Source organism: Lissotriton vulgaris, chromosome 2_1 (assembly GCF_964263255.1).
Source record: "Lissotriton vulgaris chromosome 2_1, aLisVul1.2, whole genome shotgun sequence".
NCBI lineage: Eukaryota > Metazoa > Chordata > Amphibia > Caudata > Salamandridae > Lissotriton > Lissotriton vulgaris.
This window is the reverse complement of record NC_141687.1, coordinates 1,615,906,262-1,615,927,428: the sequence shown is the minus strand read 5'-3', so window position 1 is coordinate 1,615,927,428 and position 21,167 is coordinate 1,615,906,262. Positions and strand designations below refer to the sequence as shown.

At 45.8% G+C, this 21,167-nt stretch overlaps 1 protein-coding gene across 1 annotated transcript in view; it reads right to left on the bottom strand.

The window, feature by feature from the left end:
• Positions 1–21,167, bottom strand: part of PPP1R8 (protein phosphatase 1 regulatory subunit 8) — a 132,160-nt gene that overhangs the window by 28,532 nt on the left and 82,461 nt on the right. Inside the window, exon 5 of the mRNA XM_086957487.1 lies at positions 16,355–16,499. Coding sequence (XP_086813613.1) covers positions 16,355–16,499 — 145 coding nt within the window. The remainder of the gene's footprint in view (positions 1–16,354; positions 16,500–21,167) is intronic.

Here is a 21,167-nt window from a genome sequence, read left to right as displayed (position 1 = left end):
CTGTTGGTGGCAGAATTGTATAGTTTGTGCGATGGTTCCCTTTGTTACTGGTCTACCCTGGAAACTGCTTGAGAAGGACACAAATAACTGCTTTGTTTTCCTGTGCTACTTGGTTCTTTCTATGTAGTGCATTACTGCCCTTCTAGCTTCCAGAGTGTGCAGTGCCCTCTCTGCGTTTGTGGCCGGTTTCTGAAAGAAGTTTGGTATTCGTACTGTCTGGTTGATGTGGAACCTTGATACCACCTTTGGCATAAAGTGTGGGTCAGTTCTCATCACCACCCTATCATTGTGTATTTGGATGTAGGGTTCTTGTAGCGTTCGCGCCTGTAGTTCGCTCACCTTGCGCAGCGAGGTGATCGCTACCAAGACGGCTGTTTTTATTGTCAGCATTTGTAGGGAGGCCTTATGAATGGGTTCAAAGGGTGCTTTCATGAGCTCTGTTAGGACTAAATTAAGGTTCCATGCCGGTGGCGGCATCCTCTTTGGTGGTGCGATCCTCTTTGCCCCTTCCAGGAATCTCTTTACTATCTGTGATGTAAAGAAACTCTTCCCTGTTTCTCCTCTTGTGTAGGCTACTATCGCTGCTGGGTGTACTCTCTGCACTGGTTGAGTACTCTGTATCAGTGGTATCGGGGGAAAAGTGTAAGCAAATGTTCTCGACCAGCTGATCCATAGGGCATTCCACAGGGATCCTTCCCCTGGTTGCCTGGATGCGAAGTCTCGGCATTTTGCATTCTGGTGTGTTGCAAATAGGTCTATTGTCAGTGTTCCCCACCTTCTGAATAGCCTTTGCGTTTCCTGTGTATTGAGCTTCCACTCGTGGGTTGCCGATGTCTGTCTGCTGAGCCAGTCCGCTTCCACATTGTCCTTCCCTGGTAGGTGTATGGCTTGCAGGTCTATTTTGAGTGGGATGGCCCATCTCCAGATCTCCTGTGCTAGGTTCGATAGCGGGGCTGATTGTGTTACTTACTGCTTGTTGATGTAGAACATCATTGTTGTGTTGTCTGTGTGGATCAACACTCTCTGGTTGTACAATTTTGTCTGGAGGCTTTCAGGGCGAAGAACACGGTCTTTAGTTCCAGGTAGTTGATGTGTTTGACCGCATCCGCTGGAGTCCACAGACCCCTCACCCTGAGCTTGCTCATGTGTGCTCCCCATCCCTTCTGGGATGAGTCTGCGGTGATGGTCACCATTGGGGTTGGTGTTAAAGGCTTCCCTTCTGTTCTCCTTGTTCCACCACATCATCTCCTCCTGCACTGCGTGCGTTACAACAACTAGATCTTCCCAACTTCCTGTAGCTCGTGACCATTGTTCTTGCAGCCATTCCTGGAATGGTCTCATGTGGAGCCTTACATTTGGTACCATATGTATGCAGGAGGCCATCATGCCCATGACCTTGCTCGCTGTCCTCACGGTCAGAGCTCGGCCCTTCTGGTAGAGGCACGTCTCCTTCAGCAGGGCCAGTGTTCTCTTGTCGCTGGGGAACACCTTGCTCTGTATGGTGTTGATCTGTGCTCCTAGGAAGATTTTTACTTGCTCTGGATTCATTGAGGATTTCCCCCAGTGAATGGAGAATCCCTGACTCACCAGTGTACTTGTCACGCGCTGTGCGTGTTCTTTGCATGTCCTGTGTGAACTTGCCTTTATTAGCCAGTCGTCCAGGGAAGGGTATAAATGGATCCCTTCCCTCCTTAGGCGCGCTGCCACTGCTGCAAGGCACTTGGTGAAGACCCTTGGTGCGGATTTTAGTCCGAATGCTAGGGTTGTGAACTGGTAGTGATCTTTGTTGATGGTAAATCTCACTAGATGTTTGTGCTGCCTGTTCATTGGGATGTGCAGGTAGGCATCTTTGAGGTCTATGGTGGCCATGAAGTCTTTGTCCCTTATCTGAGGAATGACCTCTTGTAGGGACGTCATCTTGAACTTTTGCGTTTTTATGTACGTGTTTAGGGACCTTAGGTCCAGGAACGGTCTCAGTGTTTCGTCCACCTTTGGTACCAGGAAGTAGGTGGAGTACACTCCCTTGTTCCTTTCTCCGTATGGTACTGGTTCGATGGCCTCCTTTTGGAGGAGTTCCTTTGCTTCCTTTTGAAGTAGCTCTAGCTCCTTTCCTGACTGCGCCCTCTTTTTTGGTTTCCTGTTTGGCGGTGTCTTTTCCAGTTCTATGCAGTATCCGTACTGTATGATGTTGAATATCCATTTGTCTGTGGTTATCTTCTTCCACTCCCGGAAGAAATTACTTAGCCTGCCTCCTACTGGTGTTACATGTTCGTTGATGCTTGGTCCGTGTAACCCTCTGTTGGTCTGGTTGTGCTCCACCCTGGGAGGAGTTGCGTGGGTGGGCACGTATTGCGTGACGGAGTCACTTTGAGGTGGGTTGTTGGCCTCCTCATTTATTTTGTCCACGTCCGTTCGCCCTCCCGCGAATGGACTGGCCCCTTTGCTGGTAGTGCCAGGTTTGTTTTTGATGCCCCTGTTGTGTTTGGCTGTCGCCCTGGTGGGACTGTTGAATTGTCTGGTGTGACGTTCCTGGCTGGTTTCTCCCTCTTCCGTTCGGTCTCCGTGACGGAGTACCACTTTTCATCCCCCTGAATTGTAAGGCCCCCATGGACCTTGCAGTTTCGTTTTCTTTTTTTGAGCTGGGTGAGCTTTTCATCCACCGGCGCCCCAAACAATGTCTCCCCATTGAACGGGGTACTTAGAATGTTGTGCTGTACCTCTGTTTTGAAGCCTGAGATCCTGAGCCAGGCCTGCCTTCTCTTCGTAATTCCCAACATCATCAGTCTGCTGGACGTGTCAGCTCCATCCAAGGCTGTTTTGAGGCAAGAATTTGCCACATTTTTCCCCTCCTCCACAGGTGTGAAGCTCTTTGTTGGTACTCGTCTGGGAGGTGCTTGATCAGCTGTCCGATCTCGTCCAGAATTTGGTACTGGTGCCTGTTCAGTTTGCCATGCGCCAGTGCATTGCAGCATTTCTTTCCATCTTTCTCCCAGTTAGGTCCATCCTCCTGCTCTCCTTGTCTGGTGGTGGCCCTGATGTTGTAGACACATTTGCCCTTTTCCTGGATGTCGCCGCAATAATCGAGTCTGCTGTAACTGATCCTCGGATGTAGGGAGGATCCTTAGAGGAGTGTTTATATTTCTTCTCCGTCCTAGGCGTGACGGACCTGCATGTTGCCGGTTCCTTGAACGCCTCTTTACCCTGGGCCATGACACTCAAGCATGGGGAGGTACTGGCTCCTAGTTTGTGTGGGGAGCAGGGTCTCCAAGAGGAAGTCTGCTTTTGGTTTTTCCTCATCTAGCTTGACTCCAAAGGCTGTTGCCCCGTTCTTGATGACCATATTGTAGACCCCAATGTCATCTGGTGGTGAAGACCTCGAAGGGTACATGTCCACGGCCTCTTCTGGGCTTTCGGTGTCTAGGTCCTGCCACTCCAGGTCCTGTATCCCCGAGGATGCCGAGCCGAGGGTCGTCCGCTGATCGTCGTCGCCTTCTTCCTTGTAGTAGAAGGCTTCTTCCTCTGGATGGTCCTGGGTCTCTGGACTTTTCGGCGGCCCTTCGGCATCTAAGTCCTCCTCCTCTTCTATTTCAACGATCATTGTCTTTGGCTTCGACGGAATCGCGAACCTCTTTATCTTTTCGTCAAACTCCTTTCTTTGCAGGATGTTATCCATTTCGGCCTCGAGCCGTCTTTTCTTTCTCTCCATTTCGGCGTCGAACGGTTCGGCTGATCTCTTCGACGTATACGACGACATGGCCTTCGGGTCCTTTGTCGACGCCGAAGCGACCTTCGGGTCCTTCTCTTTCGAAGACGATCGATCCCTTTCGGGGATGTGTTTCGATGACCATGGCTTTCGGCTGGTCTTCGCCGCCTGGGAGTCCTTTTCGAAGGATCCGCTGGGTTGTTTGTCCTTGGATGCAGCTGCCGCCGTCGAGACTTTCGGCGCCAGTGCTCCCTTCAAAGACTTAGACTCTGTTTTTCGAGAGTCTGTGTGAGCAGTTGGCCTGGTATATGATGTTCACTATTCTAGTGAGCACCTTGCACCAGTCAAAACAACCCTTATGGTGATGGTTGTAAAGTCAACCTTATAGACCAGCTATCCTAGTGGTAGCATGGACAAAGCAGTTAGGCTAAACTCAAGAGGGCATGTGAAGCCAGCTGTTTTACCATATGTAACCCCTTTAATACCAAATGAAAGGACACCACACAGGATATATATAAAATATATATGTTATTTATTTCTAGACAATCCCTCTGAACTCTTTATGAGGTCAGAGGCACAAGCACCATACAAGATACTTAATTAAAATACAATAAGTTGCACAAAATACAGTAGGGCCCTAGGGGCGCACTAAACCATATACTAAAATAGTGGTATAAGGACCACTACACAGAAAGTGAATAGGCCTATGGCAACGCTGGGGCTACGCTGAACTACCAAGAGTTAAGAAGCAGGAGGCCCACGGGATGCGTGTGCAGTGTCTAAACACACACGTGAGTTACCATAGAGAATGAATGGGAACGTAAAAGATGCAAACTAGTTCTTTTAGGGCACTTCTGAATGGACTCGATGAAAGTTACTTGAAACCTAGACAGTTGGATAGTCAATACCCACAGGAGCACCGGAGTACTCGTGTTACCTCACCCACAGGAAGCGGGTGCATAGGTGTCAAAGTGTATCGGGTTTCGTCGCTGCATCCTATGGAGCCTTGAAGAAAGATGCTGCAGGCGATCAGGAGAGAAGTGTCCGGTTGGATCCAAGGGTGGATCGAGGATGAAGAGGACCTGAAAGCTGAGGGGACAGAGTCTGGGTCACTAGCCAGTGACCAGGAAGGAACCAGGCGATGAAGCTAAGCAATCAGGTGATGTCGTGAAGCTTGTCTCTGCAGCCATGTGGACCAGGACGACGACTAGGAGTCAGGCACGGACTGTCCCACGAAGGCTCTCGCTGTCGGCGGTGTCAGCTTCCGGCGGATTGGAGTCAACAAGCCTTGGCAAAGGCAACCCACGCAGGAAACTCAGTTGGCTTCTTAATCAGACCAGCAAGGTCTGATGGGCTGCTTATTTTCAGGGAAGCAAGGGCCAGTCTGGAGCAACTAGACCAGCGTTGGAAATTCAAAGATTCGTCGTCAAGATGGCCACTAGCCAACGGGCAAGTGACCGGACAGACCCGTCGAGCAGGACAATGCAGAAGGGCCCCACGCAGAACTCGTGGAGGGTGCAGGGCTGATCTTCGGTGCGAATGATGCTCGGGGATGGGGCTTCTCAATCCCCAATGCACAGCTTCGAGGGTGTTTTGGGTGCTGCACAAAAAGCAAGTCGCAGACTTTTCAAGATGGACGGTCCAACGTCGCCTCCACGGGTCTCAGCTCTGCTGGGACTGTGGATCGGGCTGTTGGAAGTCTGGAAGTCCGGTTCTCGTCAGGCTTTGTGCTCGGGCTCCGGCGGGAGCGTCGACAAAGCAAGCCGTTGATCGCTGGATGTTGCCTGTTTGCACAGGGTGGTCACTCCTTGACCACAAGGGAGATTCTTCAGTCTTCTATCTTCAGGTAGAATGTCGAAGGTCCAGAGTTTTGTTTCAAGTTTCAGTCAGGATAAATCTAAAGTCTTGGGACTCAGCTCCTACCTATATACCAAATCTAGGGGCTGGATTACCTGCTAGGTCCCTCCTATGGGTGGGACCAGGGAAGGGGGTGGTTACATCCCTTTCCCTTTGTCCAGTTTCACGCCAGAGCTGGGGCTGGGAAGCTCCAGCACCGGTATGAACTGGACTATGCATAGGACACCTTGTGTGCCCCAGGCAGTGTCTCATTTCTTTCAGCACTCCCTGCCCCAATACACAAGAGCCTGTCTGGGGTTGTGCTAGCACCTCCCAAGACAGGAAACCTATTGTCCAAGCCTCCCTCGCTGGAAGGACTCCCAGCAGCAGGAGGTCAGACTTGTGTCTGTGGCAGCAGCATCCATTTTGTGATGCTGAGGCTCTGGTTAACTTTAACCGGGATTAGTAGGAACAGGTCTTCTCCCTCTAGAAGGGTGGAATGCTACTCCCGTCGCCAGAACTGGCGAGGGGGTAGTATTCCAAAACGTATGACACCTTACTCGACATGTTTTGATAAAGCCAAACCAGAGTTAGCATTTAACCGCGAGGTTCATAATGCACTAAAGGGTATATGGTATGGCAATATTCTAGAACAGCTATAAGGACGTGGTTCCGAAAGCTGCAGACAGTCTCAGCTCATGCTAGAGCACCATCTCACATAAAACCAAGCACTCTGCCTCCAGGATTGTTAAGGCCTGCCATAGGAGTGACTTATATGTGTATATGTGTCTAGATATAAGGTTAGATATAGGAATACTATATCTAAGCAAGGAGTGATTACACGACCTTGCCCCAGCTGAGTGATCAGCCAATTGTGTCAATGTGAGTGGCCAGTCAGGGGTGGCATAATACATGCTGCAGCCCCTGGTAGGCCTTGGATGCACCTATGCCCTGGGTACCTATAGTACACTGTACAGGGGCTCATAAGGTGACCCAGTATCCAATTGGTAATGCACCTAAAGTACATTGTAGTGAACTTAGAGAGAGAGCAGCTGGGCTGTGGGTCTGATTAGCAGGCCCACAGCCACATTAAGTCGAAAACCAGTGAAGCAAAAAGAAAAAGTGGGGCGACCATAGGAAAGCAGACCCTACAGTCTGACTCAGACTTTCGAGGGTCTGTCGGGGCTTTAGGGGTCGTCGACTCTCCTACCTCTTTAGAAGTCGTCTTGACGGTCTCTACGACCGTGTAGTCGTCTTCTCCGGCGAAGTTGTCCTCCTCGTCGCTCGAGAGCCCCAGGTCCCGAAGGGACGGTGGTTGTCCCTTGCCTTGCATGTTGTAGTTGGCTCTTCTCTGCCACTCTCTAACCCGGAGAGTCTACGGTGTGAAGGCGGAGCAGGCGTTGCAGTCCTTGCTCTCGAGGTCGACCCGTAGGCAGAGGTTACAAACCGGGTGCTGGTCCTTCTACGCGTATTTGTGGTGGCAGTTACGGCAGAATTGAAAAGGTGTATTGTCCATTTCTTGCGCTCAGGGGGCCCTCTGTGCTCGCATTCTCAGTTGGACGTCGAAGTTCTCCTTCTTAGTCGCCCCAGCTCGTTGGTGGTGTTCCTCGTCGTCTTCTCAATCTTTTCCGTGCAAAATTAGTCTTTTCTGCGTCTTCTTTCCTCCAAAACTCTGTAGCCCCTCGGGGAACGATCCAGACCCAACGGCGGAAAAAAGAATCTTAAGATGGCACCCAAAGGTGGGAGCATCTGCAGGAAGCGTGCCGACGTCATAGAAAGTACACCCAAAGGTGGGACGTCGACGCCCACCTGGGTTACAAAAAAGAAAAGGAAAAAAAAGACTACGATTCCGGACCCAACCACTAGCCCGCGGAATTAGGCACAGCATAGTGAATCTAGAAATATTCACGCTGCAAAATGTATATTTACCATGTTCATGGACATGTTTTCACGAGCTCAGACAATGGTTCCGTTTGATTTGGTAACGGTCTTAAAATCGTTTTTTTAATTATAATAAACCTAATCTCTTTTGGGACATCCAATCTCTTATTTTTGAGCACTAATCCATGACACTAACACTATAGATTACACATTACTCAGTCTATTAAGTCTATGGAAATGCATTAGGGCGACTTTCCTCCCTGAATATCAGATCCCCTGCACTCATGTACTTTTCACTCTATTGTTGAATCAGTGCTGCTAACTACAGAACTAACTTCTTTCATTCAATTTTTACGAGCTTATTTCTAAATCCTCCATTGCGGACCTCATCTGAAGCCCATTTTTTCACAGGTCTGAGCAGTCACTTTGAAGTCTCACCAAGACAGCGCATGCATAGTCTCTTCAAGACCTTCTGTTTTCTGTTGCTTGAAAGCATATGTTCTTCCTCATCCCATCATCCATGTTCCTTTGCCCCCACCCTCCCTCCTGTTGCTTAAGATTCTCAGCTGTGCTGCTGTACAACATGGACAACAACAAAAATCGACAAAGCCAATACTTTGTGCGGACACAATATTTTGGCATTGCAGATGCTGGTTTTCTTTTACCTCCAAGTAGTCAAATATTACACGGTCTCATTTACCATATACCCCTTGCCCCTGCAGCCTAAAAGGAAGTTTCTACTCCGAGATTTCCTGGTCCTATCTGGACTCTTGAGCCAACAGAGATAAGCCCCTCTACTCCACTTGCTCCCTACAGACACGATAGGTCTTGTGCCCTGTAATTCTTCTCTCCTTAGTGTTTATTCCCTAAAGCAGTGTGCTTTCTTACCCAGGTGTTAAGTAAATGTACTCTTCACCAAAAGTTGGCTTGCCGCTAATTCACTTTTCATACTAATGAGTGTTTTCTATATGGTCCGTTTTTTCATAGTGTTTGATTCCTTGCTCCTTTAGCAATTTTACTACTATATTAATTATGTTGTGCAATTTTCCTTGCCACCCCCCCTTTTGACTGGACTTATAGCAATATCATACCATAAATCCCAATTTCATATAATTACTTCTTAAGGTGCTTAGAGAGCACACATTGCTTTCCATTGGTTAACTTCCTCGTTACTCATTTGCTTGCTTCTTATTGGTCAGCTTCTGTAGGTTTTAGGCTTCCTTCCTATTTCTCGGTTTGGCTTTTTTCTGGAGAATGTACGCATTCCTCTGAGCTACTTTTTAAATGCATTTTTAACCACTTTACCGGAGTGGGCCTTTTGCAGCTGGCTCTCACGTGTGCTTCTCTCCCCATCATCCCAAAGTGTTCCTCCCGTGTCAGTGTTTGCTTGAAAGCATCTGTTCTTCCTCGTCCCATCATCCGTATTCCTTTTCCCCCACTCTCCCTCCTGTTGCTTAAGATTCTCAGCTGTGCTGCTGTACAACATGGACAACAACAAAAATTGAAAAAGCCAATACTTTGTGCGGACACAATATATTGGCATTGCAGATGCTGGTTTTCTTTTACCTCCAAGTAGTCAAATATTATACGGTCTCATTTATCATATATCCCTTGCCCCTGCAGCCTAAAAGGAAGTTTCTACTCCGAGATTTCCTGGTCATATCTGGACTCTTGAGCCAACAGAGATAAGCCCCTCTACTCCACTTGCTCCCTACAGACACGATAGGTCTTGTGCCCTATAATTCTTCTCTCCTTAGTGTTTATTCCCTAAAGCAGTGTGCTTTCTTACCCAGGTGTTAAGTAAATGTACTCTTCACCAAGTTGGCTTGCCTTTAATTCACTTTTCATACTCATGAGTGTTTTCTTTATGGTCCGTTTTTTCGTAGTGTTTGATTCCTTGCTCCTTTAGCAATTTTACTACTATCTTAATTATGTTGTGCAACTTTCCTTACCACCCCCCTTTTTGACTGGACTTATAGCAATATCATACCGTAAATCCCCATTTCATATAATTACTTCTTAAGGTGCTACTTCAAGTGCCTCCTTTGTTCTGACGAAGACACCTGTATTTAGAGCTAGAATGGATGGATACGTCAACTGAACCTTCTATCTGAGTATTTTGATGACCACATACTAAACCTCACCAAGTCCATTTCATATAAAACTGATAGTATAGCCAGAGCTTGCCACACTTCATTGCGCTGCTTCTTTTGAACTAATTTTCCCCACATTACTCCCATGGAACCAGAAAACAAATTAAGCAAAAACCTTGGTCTTCTACATATGGTGTCACTCACTTAATGGCCATGATGAGCAGAATAGACTATACATCTTCTACCAAACAAGCAATGGCAAAGCCAACAGGTCTTAAACATTATCGGTGTTTACAAGAATATATGGCTGTAATTTACTAAATGTAGTTCTGTAACATGTATTATTTGTAACTGTATTAGCGTAAAAACATGATATGGTGCTGTCCTGCATAGATCAGATTTGGGCACCAGTTGGACGTCAAAGAAGCACATTTGACTACAATTAGAACGGTAATTCTTGTTTCTTATTTGTGGATTGTGTGTGCGTGGGTATAAGAACAAGAGGAAGGAAGCAGACCGGATGGGAGCAAGAGAAGGAAAAAAAAATCACGCAGCCGTAAGGAGCGCAACACTTAACACAAGAGAGTTTAATTTTACATTGGATGTCTCACTGAATGCTTGGGTTCAATTAATGTATTTTTTTGCCAAAAATGAATGCCTGTAATTTCCTAAATGTAGTTTTGTGATATGTGGATAACGTATACAAATATGGTGCTGTCCCTCATGGACCAAAGTTGGAAACCTATTGGACACAGAGATAAAGGGAGCAAGTGAAACTCATGCAGCCTTATTGAGAGTAATCAATACAAAAGTGTTTAATTCAAAGTAAACGTCTCACTGAGTGCTTCCAATATGCGAAACAAAAAAGTGGCAACATTGGCAGGACGCAAGTACTTTGGCAAGGCCAGGGGAGCATCAAACAGATGGGAAGAAGTGGACAAGCACTGACCAAACGCAAATAAGTGACGATTAAGCCAACCAATGGTAAGCAATGGACAGGCTTACTGTAAGCCCCCTGTTAACCCCTTCGATGCTCATGACGGAACGGTTCCGTCATGAGCATCGGTCGAGCTGTGCTCATGACGGAACCGTTCCATCATGACCACACCCATTTTCATTAGGGCCCAGCACCGGCGGTAAATCTGCACCGCACGGATGAGGTTAAGTAAACAAAATGTTTTGCAAGCGATAGCGCATGGACTGTCTCAGGCAAGACCTAAAAATTTGTGTATTCTTGCATTACATTTGTTTTGCAAAATCCCCATGTGGTTTATTTTAGGTCAGAAATAAAGAAAGGAAGCTTTAAATACATACTTCAAAATACAAACGTATTATCTGCAGACAACTGGCAAAATAGACGGTGACTACCCATTCTGCAGAACAAAGGCACAGTGCTTCTCAGCTTCGACTCAAAATTTGGAAATTGAGACGGAGAGTCCTAGTATCAAGAGCGCTAAAAAGCTCTTACATTGAGATTTTTTAAGTAATTGGACTCCACTCAACCGAAGGGTCTTAATGACTGGTTGGAGAGGTCATGTTATCCACAAAGGCTTGTTTGTTAATCACAGACTCACTGAAGGTTGTGTGTAACATGCTACTTTTAACAAGCATTGGCATAGCCAATAGGTCTCGCTTTTGGGACCTTATAAGTATTTAGTTATGCAGCACAATATCCTTGGTGCAACAACTGTTGCATGGCTAAACACTTCTACGGTCCCAAAGGCGAGACCTATTGGCTATGCCAGTCAAAGTTGTGGGTATAAACTGTGCACTTGTCTGTTGGCAATACAAGAACAGAGGATTCTCAAAGCTCGAAGAAACCTATTGCCTTGTACAACATAGGAGGGCTACGAACTCACAAATGTGGCTACTGACCATAGAGATAGTACAAATTAAAATATGCAAGACAGGAACTACCAGGCGAGGAGTAATACTTGAACCTCCCGTACCATTCACATCGGAGGTTAACATTCCCCTAATGAAGGGCTCCCAGCAGCCCAAAATGCATTGGGACTACCAAATTGGGATAGAACTTGGAATTTTCAGTTTAATTTTCCTTTTCCAAGTTCACTACTTATCGAATCAATGTGGATTACAAACTTTACTCAAAGTGAATATATTCAATTTCTGAAAACAGATTAACCTGCCTCAAACTGATATAATCAACTGACATCACGCTGTGCATTGAGGGACCTTCCCCGCCCCCCCACCCCCCATTCTCAGTCACAAATTAAAATATGCCTACTATAAAAACAGGTGACTCATAGAATGGTGTGTTCACTTTGTATATTTGACACTGGCTTTGTTTGACTTATAAACAGACAAATCCTAAAGGAATTCCAGTAGGAATGTTTTAAATAGGCAAATCCCTGCTGTAGTGAACCCACCCGGGCTAGGCATGTGCTCCGTGTTACCCTGGTGAGCGTTAAAATGTACCTCTGAAAGTACCACGATGCAGAAACTGTTCACCACTGCATTTCCTGAAAGTGATGCCATGCACGTCTAGATGAGAAGCCCAAAATGCCACCTTGGTCATGGGGGAGGGTGATCAGAGCTCTCATGAAGAGCCCTGGAGGGCTCCCAGAGCACATTTGAAACCTCACATTAATGAAGAATGTGTGTATTGCCTAGGAATCATTATGGATATTTAAATCTTGAGTATGGAGTAGATCACTGATTTAATCTCAAATATATGTTGGCTGGTACCAACATGTAGGTCTTAATGTAGAAGATAATGAACAGAACAGCCCCAGAGTTCAGCTCCTCAATGTTCTGGAGAGACAGGAGCACTCAGGATGCTGTACCCTTCGAGGATGGTAGCTAATGGGCAGGGGAGCAGGAGGTACAATTATTGGGCAATTAATGAATGACAGCGACATGCTCCTCGAGACCTGCTGTCAACTTTTTAGCCGAAAGGATCACGGTCTTAATCGATCTGCAGTGGGAAGGAGGGTGGGATATTAAAAGAATGATGACCTATCATGGAGATTCCACAAACCAACCCACAGGGCAGGCATGAGTGGCACACAGACACAGTCTGGCGTCTATGGATGTGTCCAGACATGGAAAATGAATGACTCGCCCTCATTTGAGAACGCTTATTACCACAGACGTGCATTTACTTATAACATGCTTTACTTTTACCAAACTCATGGGTAATAACGAAAGGTTGAATCTCCCCTGCATTGGTTAAAATACGCTGCCCACAGTGAGCCACAGCAGATTGATGAACCCAAAGAGCCATCTTGTCCTCTTTAAAACCTTCCTCTGGGAGAAAGGAAAGTAAAGAAAATCCTCCTTGACTTACGAACTGCTTTTGGATGTGTTAGTGTGTCTCTTCGGTGACAAAGAAGCCTGCATATTGATGCCACTGGATCCATTTCTGAACATGGTCTATGACCAGCAACTAAAACGCAAGTGAGAATGCGCGTGGGAAGCGAGACATGGGGAAAGTAAAACAAAGTTCACAGGGTAGCAGCAGAGAACACTAATGGTATTTAAATAACAGAGTAAGCCCAAAACCAAACAAGCCTTGGCCGTGCGCGAGCGGTCGCGAGACGCGATCTGTTGGGGGGGGGGGGGGGGGGGGTGGGGTCAGGGGGCGGGAGTTGTGTGCTTGCGAAAGTGAATTTGATCGCGATCAGGCGCTGAAAGCTGCAGATGCGTGCACGCGTAACCGCAAGCTTGAGGCCAGCAAAAACCTCTGGTGGCACTTTTAAAAGACACTCACTAAATGCCTTGAAGAGACAGCGCATGAGACCTAAAACAGACTCAATGCAGACCTATTTGCATTTCAGTTCAATGTGAAGATCCGCCAATGCGCCATTCAAGGGACAGCCCCTTATTGTAAAAAGTGATTGATTGTGACACCTCATGAACACATCTTCAGGGATTGTCCTACAGACTGTTCCATCGTAGATGCTTTTAGGGTCAAGTTTATTAAGCACATTTAATACACACGGTTTCCACTTTTTAAGTGTGCCATGCTTGACATTTCTGTAATTTGCTAGCTCTTTAGTTTACACTGCATGTTTGTAAGTGTATGCCACTATACGCTTCTTTACACTCAACTACTCCAACAACAAATAACGTATCTCGTATGTTAAGCGACTCACGTAGAGGTTGTTGGTTTATTTGGCATCCCTGTGCTCTATTGAGTAACTAATCAAGGGAAAAAGTCGCATTCCACGCTTGGTGACACCGTTAAGTACAGTGAAACTTCAATTCTTGGTAAGTGTTTTCTTAGTTTGCAATTAGCATGTTAGCATTGTAATTTAGTTGTATGGAAATCACGCTGGTTGCTGGAGAGCCCCACCAATGGAGTGCACAATCTCTATGTGCACTGCAGGTACTGTTTGAGCAGGTTGTTCTACTGCATGTTTGGGATAACTTGACGGTTGTAAATCGTATGGTTTACAAAAGACGCTTGCAGCTTAAGCACAGTACGAACACATATACCAAACAGGACTTGGGGTTTTTCGTTCTTTGAATTGCCATTTATCTTGCATTTACTGCAATTAAACAGGCACTTTATAGTAACAGCATGAGTTTGGTGATCAACATAAAATTCTGTGTCAACTGGAAAAAATTGAACACCTGTATAGACACCTTGTAATTTGACTAGCACATCTGGGTTAACTGACATCATGTATAACTAACCCTGGGCAGAGCACTACGATCGCGTAGTTTGCGCAACTTCGCATTACGCAACATGCATGTAGCACAGTCCAAACACGCGTAGCGTAGATTAATGCAGCAGTCATTTTTTCTTGCTCGCGGTCCTCAACGTCAAGTTGGCGACCGCGAGCAAGCAAAAAGACATCATGCCGAGACTTTTTCCTCGTTCGCGATTAGCAACATCAAGTTGCCGATCGCGAGCATGGAAAATAAACCTCCCGCCGAGATTCTCAACGCGGGGAGGTCAGGTTTCTCATCGCGAGTGGTCGCATATGCTCGCGATGAGAAACTACCAGCTGCTGCTCGAGTAAAAATCTCCTCGAGCAGCAGAAAACTACAGCTCGCACTGTGCAAGATGCAGTTTTCAATGATTGCACAGTGCCGGATGCTTGTTCGCACTGTGCAATCATTGAAAACGGCATCTTGCACAGTGCGAACAGGGTACTACGCAGTTCGCGTAGTTCTACGTGTAGCGCGTAGTGCACTTCGCATAGCTACGCGTAGCGCTACTTCGCGAACTACGCCCAGGGTTAGTAGTAACACCGCATAATCAAATGCTGTCGTGTATCTATGGATACAGAGCGTATATATTTAGGTTTGTTTGTAGAATGAATTCTGCTACAAAAAGCATCCCCTGGCGAAGGATATAATACATCCGAAAAACAGTAGGCATTATATAAACTACAAGGAATAACAAGGTCTACTGATGCGATTAAAGCTACTCAACATTCACTGGATAAATAAAACGTAACTGGAGCGACCTACAATACTATTACTGATTACTCTAGTCTGGTTTAAATCACAGAAGTGTATGACTGTTTGAGTCTTAAATAGCAATACCTAGCGGCAGTGCCTTGACAGAATAAATAAACTACCAATTCACATTTAGTCACACTAGGGAAAGGACAAATGCAGCCTCAAGAGCACGTTAATAGGTTAATTCTGTAGGACTAGCAGATAATCATGAAACTCATAATTTCCTTTATTATTTGCAGCCACAAATGACACCACAGTACTAAGCTTGTAGCAGAATACCCACCAGCTTCATAGTGGGCATCCATTTGTCTCTAGATGTGGCCTTCTTTTATGTTACTCAAGCATGTATTGAAAAGAGCTTCAATATTTTCCCACTGTTGAGGTTTATATAAATTCAGCAGGGGTTGATAATTTGTGATATGCCACTGCACACTTGAGGCAAGCTCGATTTCCTTTTACTGTATCAAACGGTTAGCTTCCCAAATCTGGCAAAAGGCCAGTGGGTTAATTGTGTGAGGAAACCCACCAATGAAATGAAACAGCCACCGTGTCAATAAACGGCAGCCACCTTAAAAGTATGAATACATTGGTTTATATACTCTCATGATAGCCGCCGAACTGAATCATGGAATGTGGCAGCCATCTTTAAAATGTAGAAACCATATTCTCTATACTTTCAAGATGGTTGGTCACAGTTATTGGATCAGCCAATACAAGCATATTTTAAAAGCACCCAGCATTAGTAAAGACAATAGAAAAAGCCAGTATGACAGAATGGGGGAGGGAGAGAAGATTATAGCAAAGAGATAAGAAGCACAGAAAAGTGATGTGGGATAACCTCCAGGGCATCACAAAGATGCCCTACTTCATTATAGAGTAGTGGTTGTGCATGGATGTGAGAGAAGAGATGTAATTGGGAGGTTTTGATGAATGAGGGAAAGCAATAGAGTGCAATGTCACAGCTAACAAAGTAGGTAGCGGGACCGCTACTCTCATGGAGTGCTAACTAAGGGAAAATACAAGAAGTTTAGTACCATGATGCTATTGGTGGAACAAAAAACCTTAGCCAATCAAAACTAAAGGTATTGCTCCAGGAGCAGGACAACCAGAAGTCGGAAGGAAAGCCATCCAATAGAGAAGAGGGAATTGTGAGACAAGAAATACATCAAATTGACACCCAAAGCCCACTCTGTCTTGTATTGTAAGGAATGCTGTCTGCAACAGACATCTATAGCTGTTGTAGGAAGACTTCAAACAGGGCAAACTGTAGAGAGGGCCAATAATGAAATAATGTAGTTTAAATGCAGAGATTTCCCCAAACTAGACAATTAAGGGTACGCAACAAGCCCCAAAGTATGCCAGTCTTTCAGTGTCCAAACAGACAGGCAGTAACACGTCAACCACTCACCCGGATTGATAACTTCATCATCTTCACTGAATGTGACCCTCGAGTTCCGTCGCTTTCGTTTGGGTCTCTGAATGTCCAGGTTGCCTTCTTCTATTGTGAGCGTGGATATTCGCTTGTTGTGGGCTGTATTAAACTCTGTCAGGTTCTAAAATCAACAGAATTATTCACGCTGGTTATTCCCATAAATTAGTATATAGTCACAAAAAGGTCTAGATGTTCTGCTTCTGCCACCAACTTAATGAAAATATTACAATATATACAGTGTTCAAGTACACACATCTTCAGAATAAAATTAATTTAAATATATAGAAGATGTTCAAACACAAATGTAGCTCAATCCACAGCCACTAACCCGGACCCTATCCTGCACAAGGACAAAAAAGCTTTACTTCTAACAATCCGTTTGTCGATTGTTGCATTGCAGATCACATGGTGTGCACTATCTGGCCACTTACGTTTGGTTCAGACTATAACAAACTTGTTTTTATTTAAAGTTTTTTATTCTGTTTTAAGAATGACTCGTGATCACGTTCCAGAAATACAAAATGGATCAGCATGCAGATTCCGTAGACTACAAATTATTCCCACATTGCAACAGTTATCTATGTATCGGTGTGAAGTAAAGAATGAAAGGTTAGAACCAGAAACTCTACTGCTTTTCATTCAGGAGAGGTGGAAGTGCATGTGAACCTATAACACAACAAGCTGCAAACCAAATGAAAGGTTTTAGATTTGTAGCAGGTTTTTCTGCAGACCACATGGTGTGCTCCAACTGAACAGCAGCGTTGCTTCCTCTTATGTAGGAGAGTGACGAAAAGCAATAGGTACGGTTAACCGTCTTCAACATTGGCTGGCCCACCTCGGCTCCTCTCAGTGTGAATGTCAACAAAAGGTTACATCGATATACATATGGGGTATATTACAAAGAAGGCTATAGCAGCTCCCTTCTTTAACGTGGAATGATACTGAGAAATGTTAACAAGAAACAGATTTACAATTGTATAGCAAACCTGGAGGCAACCTACACTTCGAACCAGAGATAGCTTGCTTAGATATAGAAAGTCTTAAGTGTATGGGTGTAGAGGAAACAAACAGTTTGATACTGCATATTGGTTTTGTTCTATGTAGCATATGAGGGCATGTTTAACTTCTGGAGACAAACACTTTCTGCCAACTAGGTAGAACTGGAATACAGAAGTAGGCATTTCTTTTGTAAAGATCAAGAGCCATCATTAAATTACCCTACCCCAGAAGTAGGATGACTTTCTGTAGGGGGGTCATACTGAAGAATAAGTGATTAACCTTTAACAATGTCTTATAAGGCAGGGACTGTGTAGCTGCAGATTACTTACCGTAGTATTATCCCCAGGCATTCGTCTTGATCCGGAAATTCTTGAGCAGTAGCCCTGCGTGCCGTATGGTGGTTTCGGTCGGCTATGTCTCAGCAGCGCCCGGCCCAGAAGGGATGTGCGCAGTGCCTATAGAGGCACCACTCCAGTGCACTGACAACCTTTTAATCTCACCACATTCCCATGCCAGTATCGTGGAGCCACAGAAGATGTGAACTAAGTCGTATGCAACATTACAGGTCTCATAAGCAAAGCCCTATGCCAAAACTTGTTTGAAGTGCTGTGATGGTCGGTAAGGAATCTGCAGCTAGATAGAATCTCTACCAGATAAGGCTTTACATGGGTAAACATTGGAAGGACACAAGTTTTTTGGCTAGGCCAGGGGAGCGTCAAACAGATGGGAAGAAGCAGCCATGCACTGACCAAAGAGAAGTAGGCAAATGAGTGACGATTAAGCCAACCAATGGTAAGCAATAGACAGGCTGTAAGTCCCCTATTAAGTAAAACAAAACTTGCTCATCTGATAGACTTCTAGCCGCAGATTCCTTACCTTAGAATAGATATATAGGAGACACCAGGAGGAGCATGAGGGATGTTCATCACCAAATATGGAAGGAGAGAGGAGGAAAAGTGTAGGCAAGGATCCCTGACCTGTTAACCCACAGTGTACTGCCGATGAACTCAGTGTGGGTACCTGGAGGCACAGTTTGGGGATTTGCGTTTTTGGTGGTGAGAAACAGGTCTATCTGTGGGATAAAAATTCTCTGCTCTGGGGCTGGTGATTGGAGTTCCTACTCATGAGCTTGCTGATAAGGTTCACAAAGTCATTATCAACCCTCCAGAAGGTACTCAGATAGCAGATGTAAGCTGTTGTGGTACTGACAGTGAACGAGGAGTGTGTGCTGCCCAGTTTCTTGAGGTAATACATTGTATTCATGTTGTACATTTTTGCGAAAACTATCTTGCCCTGTATGACCAGACAGAAGACTTTTAGAGCTCTGCATATGGCCAGCAGCTCAAGGTAGAGGATGGGACATCCCTGGTATTGAGTGGGCCACAGTCACTGCAGCCCTATGGTCAAGATGTGCCCCATAGCCTGCGACAGAGAAATCCTGGGTAATGTCAACTGTGGGGATGGCCTGCCCGCAAAAAGACAACTAATGCAGAGAGTGATTGGTGCTGGCCTTTACCAAGACAAGATTTTCCCAGAAACCCGCAACTTGTGACCACTTCGCCAAGAGGTATTCCTGGAGTGGACTTCCATGGCAATGTATGGGGCCATCTTCATCCTGACCGTAAGTTGATTATATGGCTGAAAAAGAGGCAGCAGTTGTTGAAATGCCAACACCCTCTGTTGGTTGTGGTAGGATTCACTTGGGACTACATTTAGGACAGACCCTAAAAAGAGCTGGACATGTATGGATCGAACATGGGATTCAGTGGTTTTTAATGTGAACCCAGATTGTGGAGCAGGGAGACTGCAGCTTGAGTGTGGCTAGGCAATCCTCCCTGCCTGCACTCTTGATCAGGCAAACATCGACGTAGGGGAAGACATGAGGGTGCCTACCCCCCCGGGCTTCCAGAAAGGAGTACCCTCCACCGCCAGGAGAAAATCAGGTCCAGTAGGGGTCCAACGGTGTAGGTGGGTTCGGTAACGTGCTGGGTGAGGGAGATCAAGTTTTCAAGGTTTTTCAGAAGGGCCACAGAGTTTTGGAAAGTGAGGACTTCTAGGTGAAAGTTAAGGATTCTGGCGTGGATGAATGTGCTGCCTTGAAGAGGGGTGTAATGAAGCTTTAGCTGGTGTGGGTGTCTTTGTATGTAGATCATGCTGATGGCACATTTGAATATGATGGCGATTACACCTCCGGGCTTGTGCTGATGGTCTTGCCTGGTGATCTTGTAGCCGGCAGGGATGGATTTAGCGATGTCCAGGGCCAAGTTTGGGTTTAGCCATGTTTCCATAAGAAAGAGCAGGTCTTGAGTGAGGCTGAACTGTAGGTTCCATATATCCATGCCATGTTTGGCGATCGAGGGGTGTTGAGGAACATGCATGCAAGAGTGTCGTGTTTGGGGATATTTGGCCTGCGTGAGTAGGTGGCTTGTTTGTTTATGTGTGAGCAAGGGGTGCTGTTGGTGCAGGAGTAGTTGGTTTACTGGTGTGGCAGCGTGCATGAGAACTTAAAGAGGCGCCTGTGAATGGTCCTTACGTGTAGTGTAGTGTGGTATAACAGCAGTGCAACGAATGGCACCTGGGGTTAAGAGTCGTTATTGTCGTTGGTTTGGTGTCTGGCATCACTGGCAGCAGGTTAGTCATGGGTATGACGAGAGCCAGGGTTCCTGCAATACCACAGATTCTGTACCAGAAATATTACAGTATAACAAATGAAGGAGTTTATTCAAAAATGAATTTGCAATACTCACAGCCTTACAGTGAGTATTGCACAAAATGCTGGAAACAAATATTGTATTCCAGCATATAAACAGATGTGCTAGATCTGAACATAGCATATCGGGTTTGGCTTCTGGCATCTCAGAGTTATTCCTCAAGCACCGACTGTCTGCAGGGGAGGGTGCACTGCACAGATAAGAATGGTCTGTGCAGACTAGGTCTATAAACAAAACAGGTCTTCAATCGGATGGGTGCAGTCTAGAGAGGAAGAGCCCCACTGGCAGAGACCATCACGCAGCACGACCGGCCCCACATTATAGTGAGCATCCCCAAGTGAGATATGTGGAAGGAAGAAAGCATATTCTACAGAGTGTAAAAAACATGGTACATAAGACCAGCTGCAGGAACTACAGGTGACAGCACAAAAATGGTGGGTTGTGGTGAAGCAGCAGCAGCGTGTCATTTTTAGGTCTCGCCTGAGTTGCAGTGCATGCGCTGCTTCGCATTGGCGAGCCTTATTGTCGTTGGTTTGGTGTCTGGCATCTCTGGAAGCAGGGTTGGTATCCGCCCTGTCGCCCTTAGGCCCCACCCACTGGACTGGAGAGTTAGCTTGCGCATGGGGTCTCTTCCAGACACGCCTGACTTGCCCTAAGAAAGACACTCAGTTGCGGTCTGTCGGCTAATGAAGGCGCAAAATTTCTAAGCAATGAATGTAACGAGTGTCTCTTACTACTACCAACATCCGTAGGCACGTTATAATACAAGGGAGACGGCAGTAGGTATGTGTTACAGAACAATTGTCAGCAGGACTCATATAAGTATCTCTGTTGCAGCTTAAAAAGAAGTCAAATGTATTTATTTACAATGCCTGATCCATACCATATAATTTAGAAAAAGCAATCAATCAAAGCCACTTTTCTCTTGGATTCAGATTTATTCATTCCTCTGAGCCACACGAGGTGTAATAAGTACAGCAAAAAATACTGCAGCCTACGCTCCGCTAATAAGGGGGAACTGATATACGGGAGGGAAAATACACTGTACAGAATCACAGACTGTCCACGTATTTGAGCTC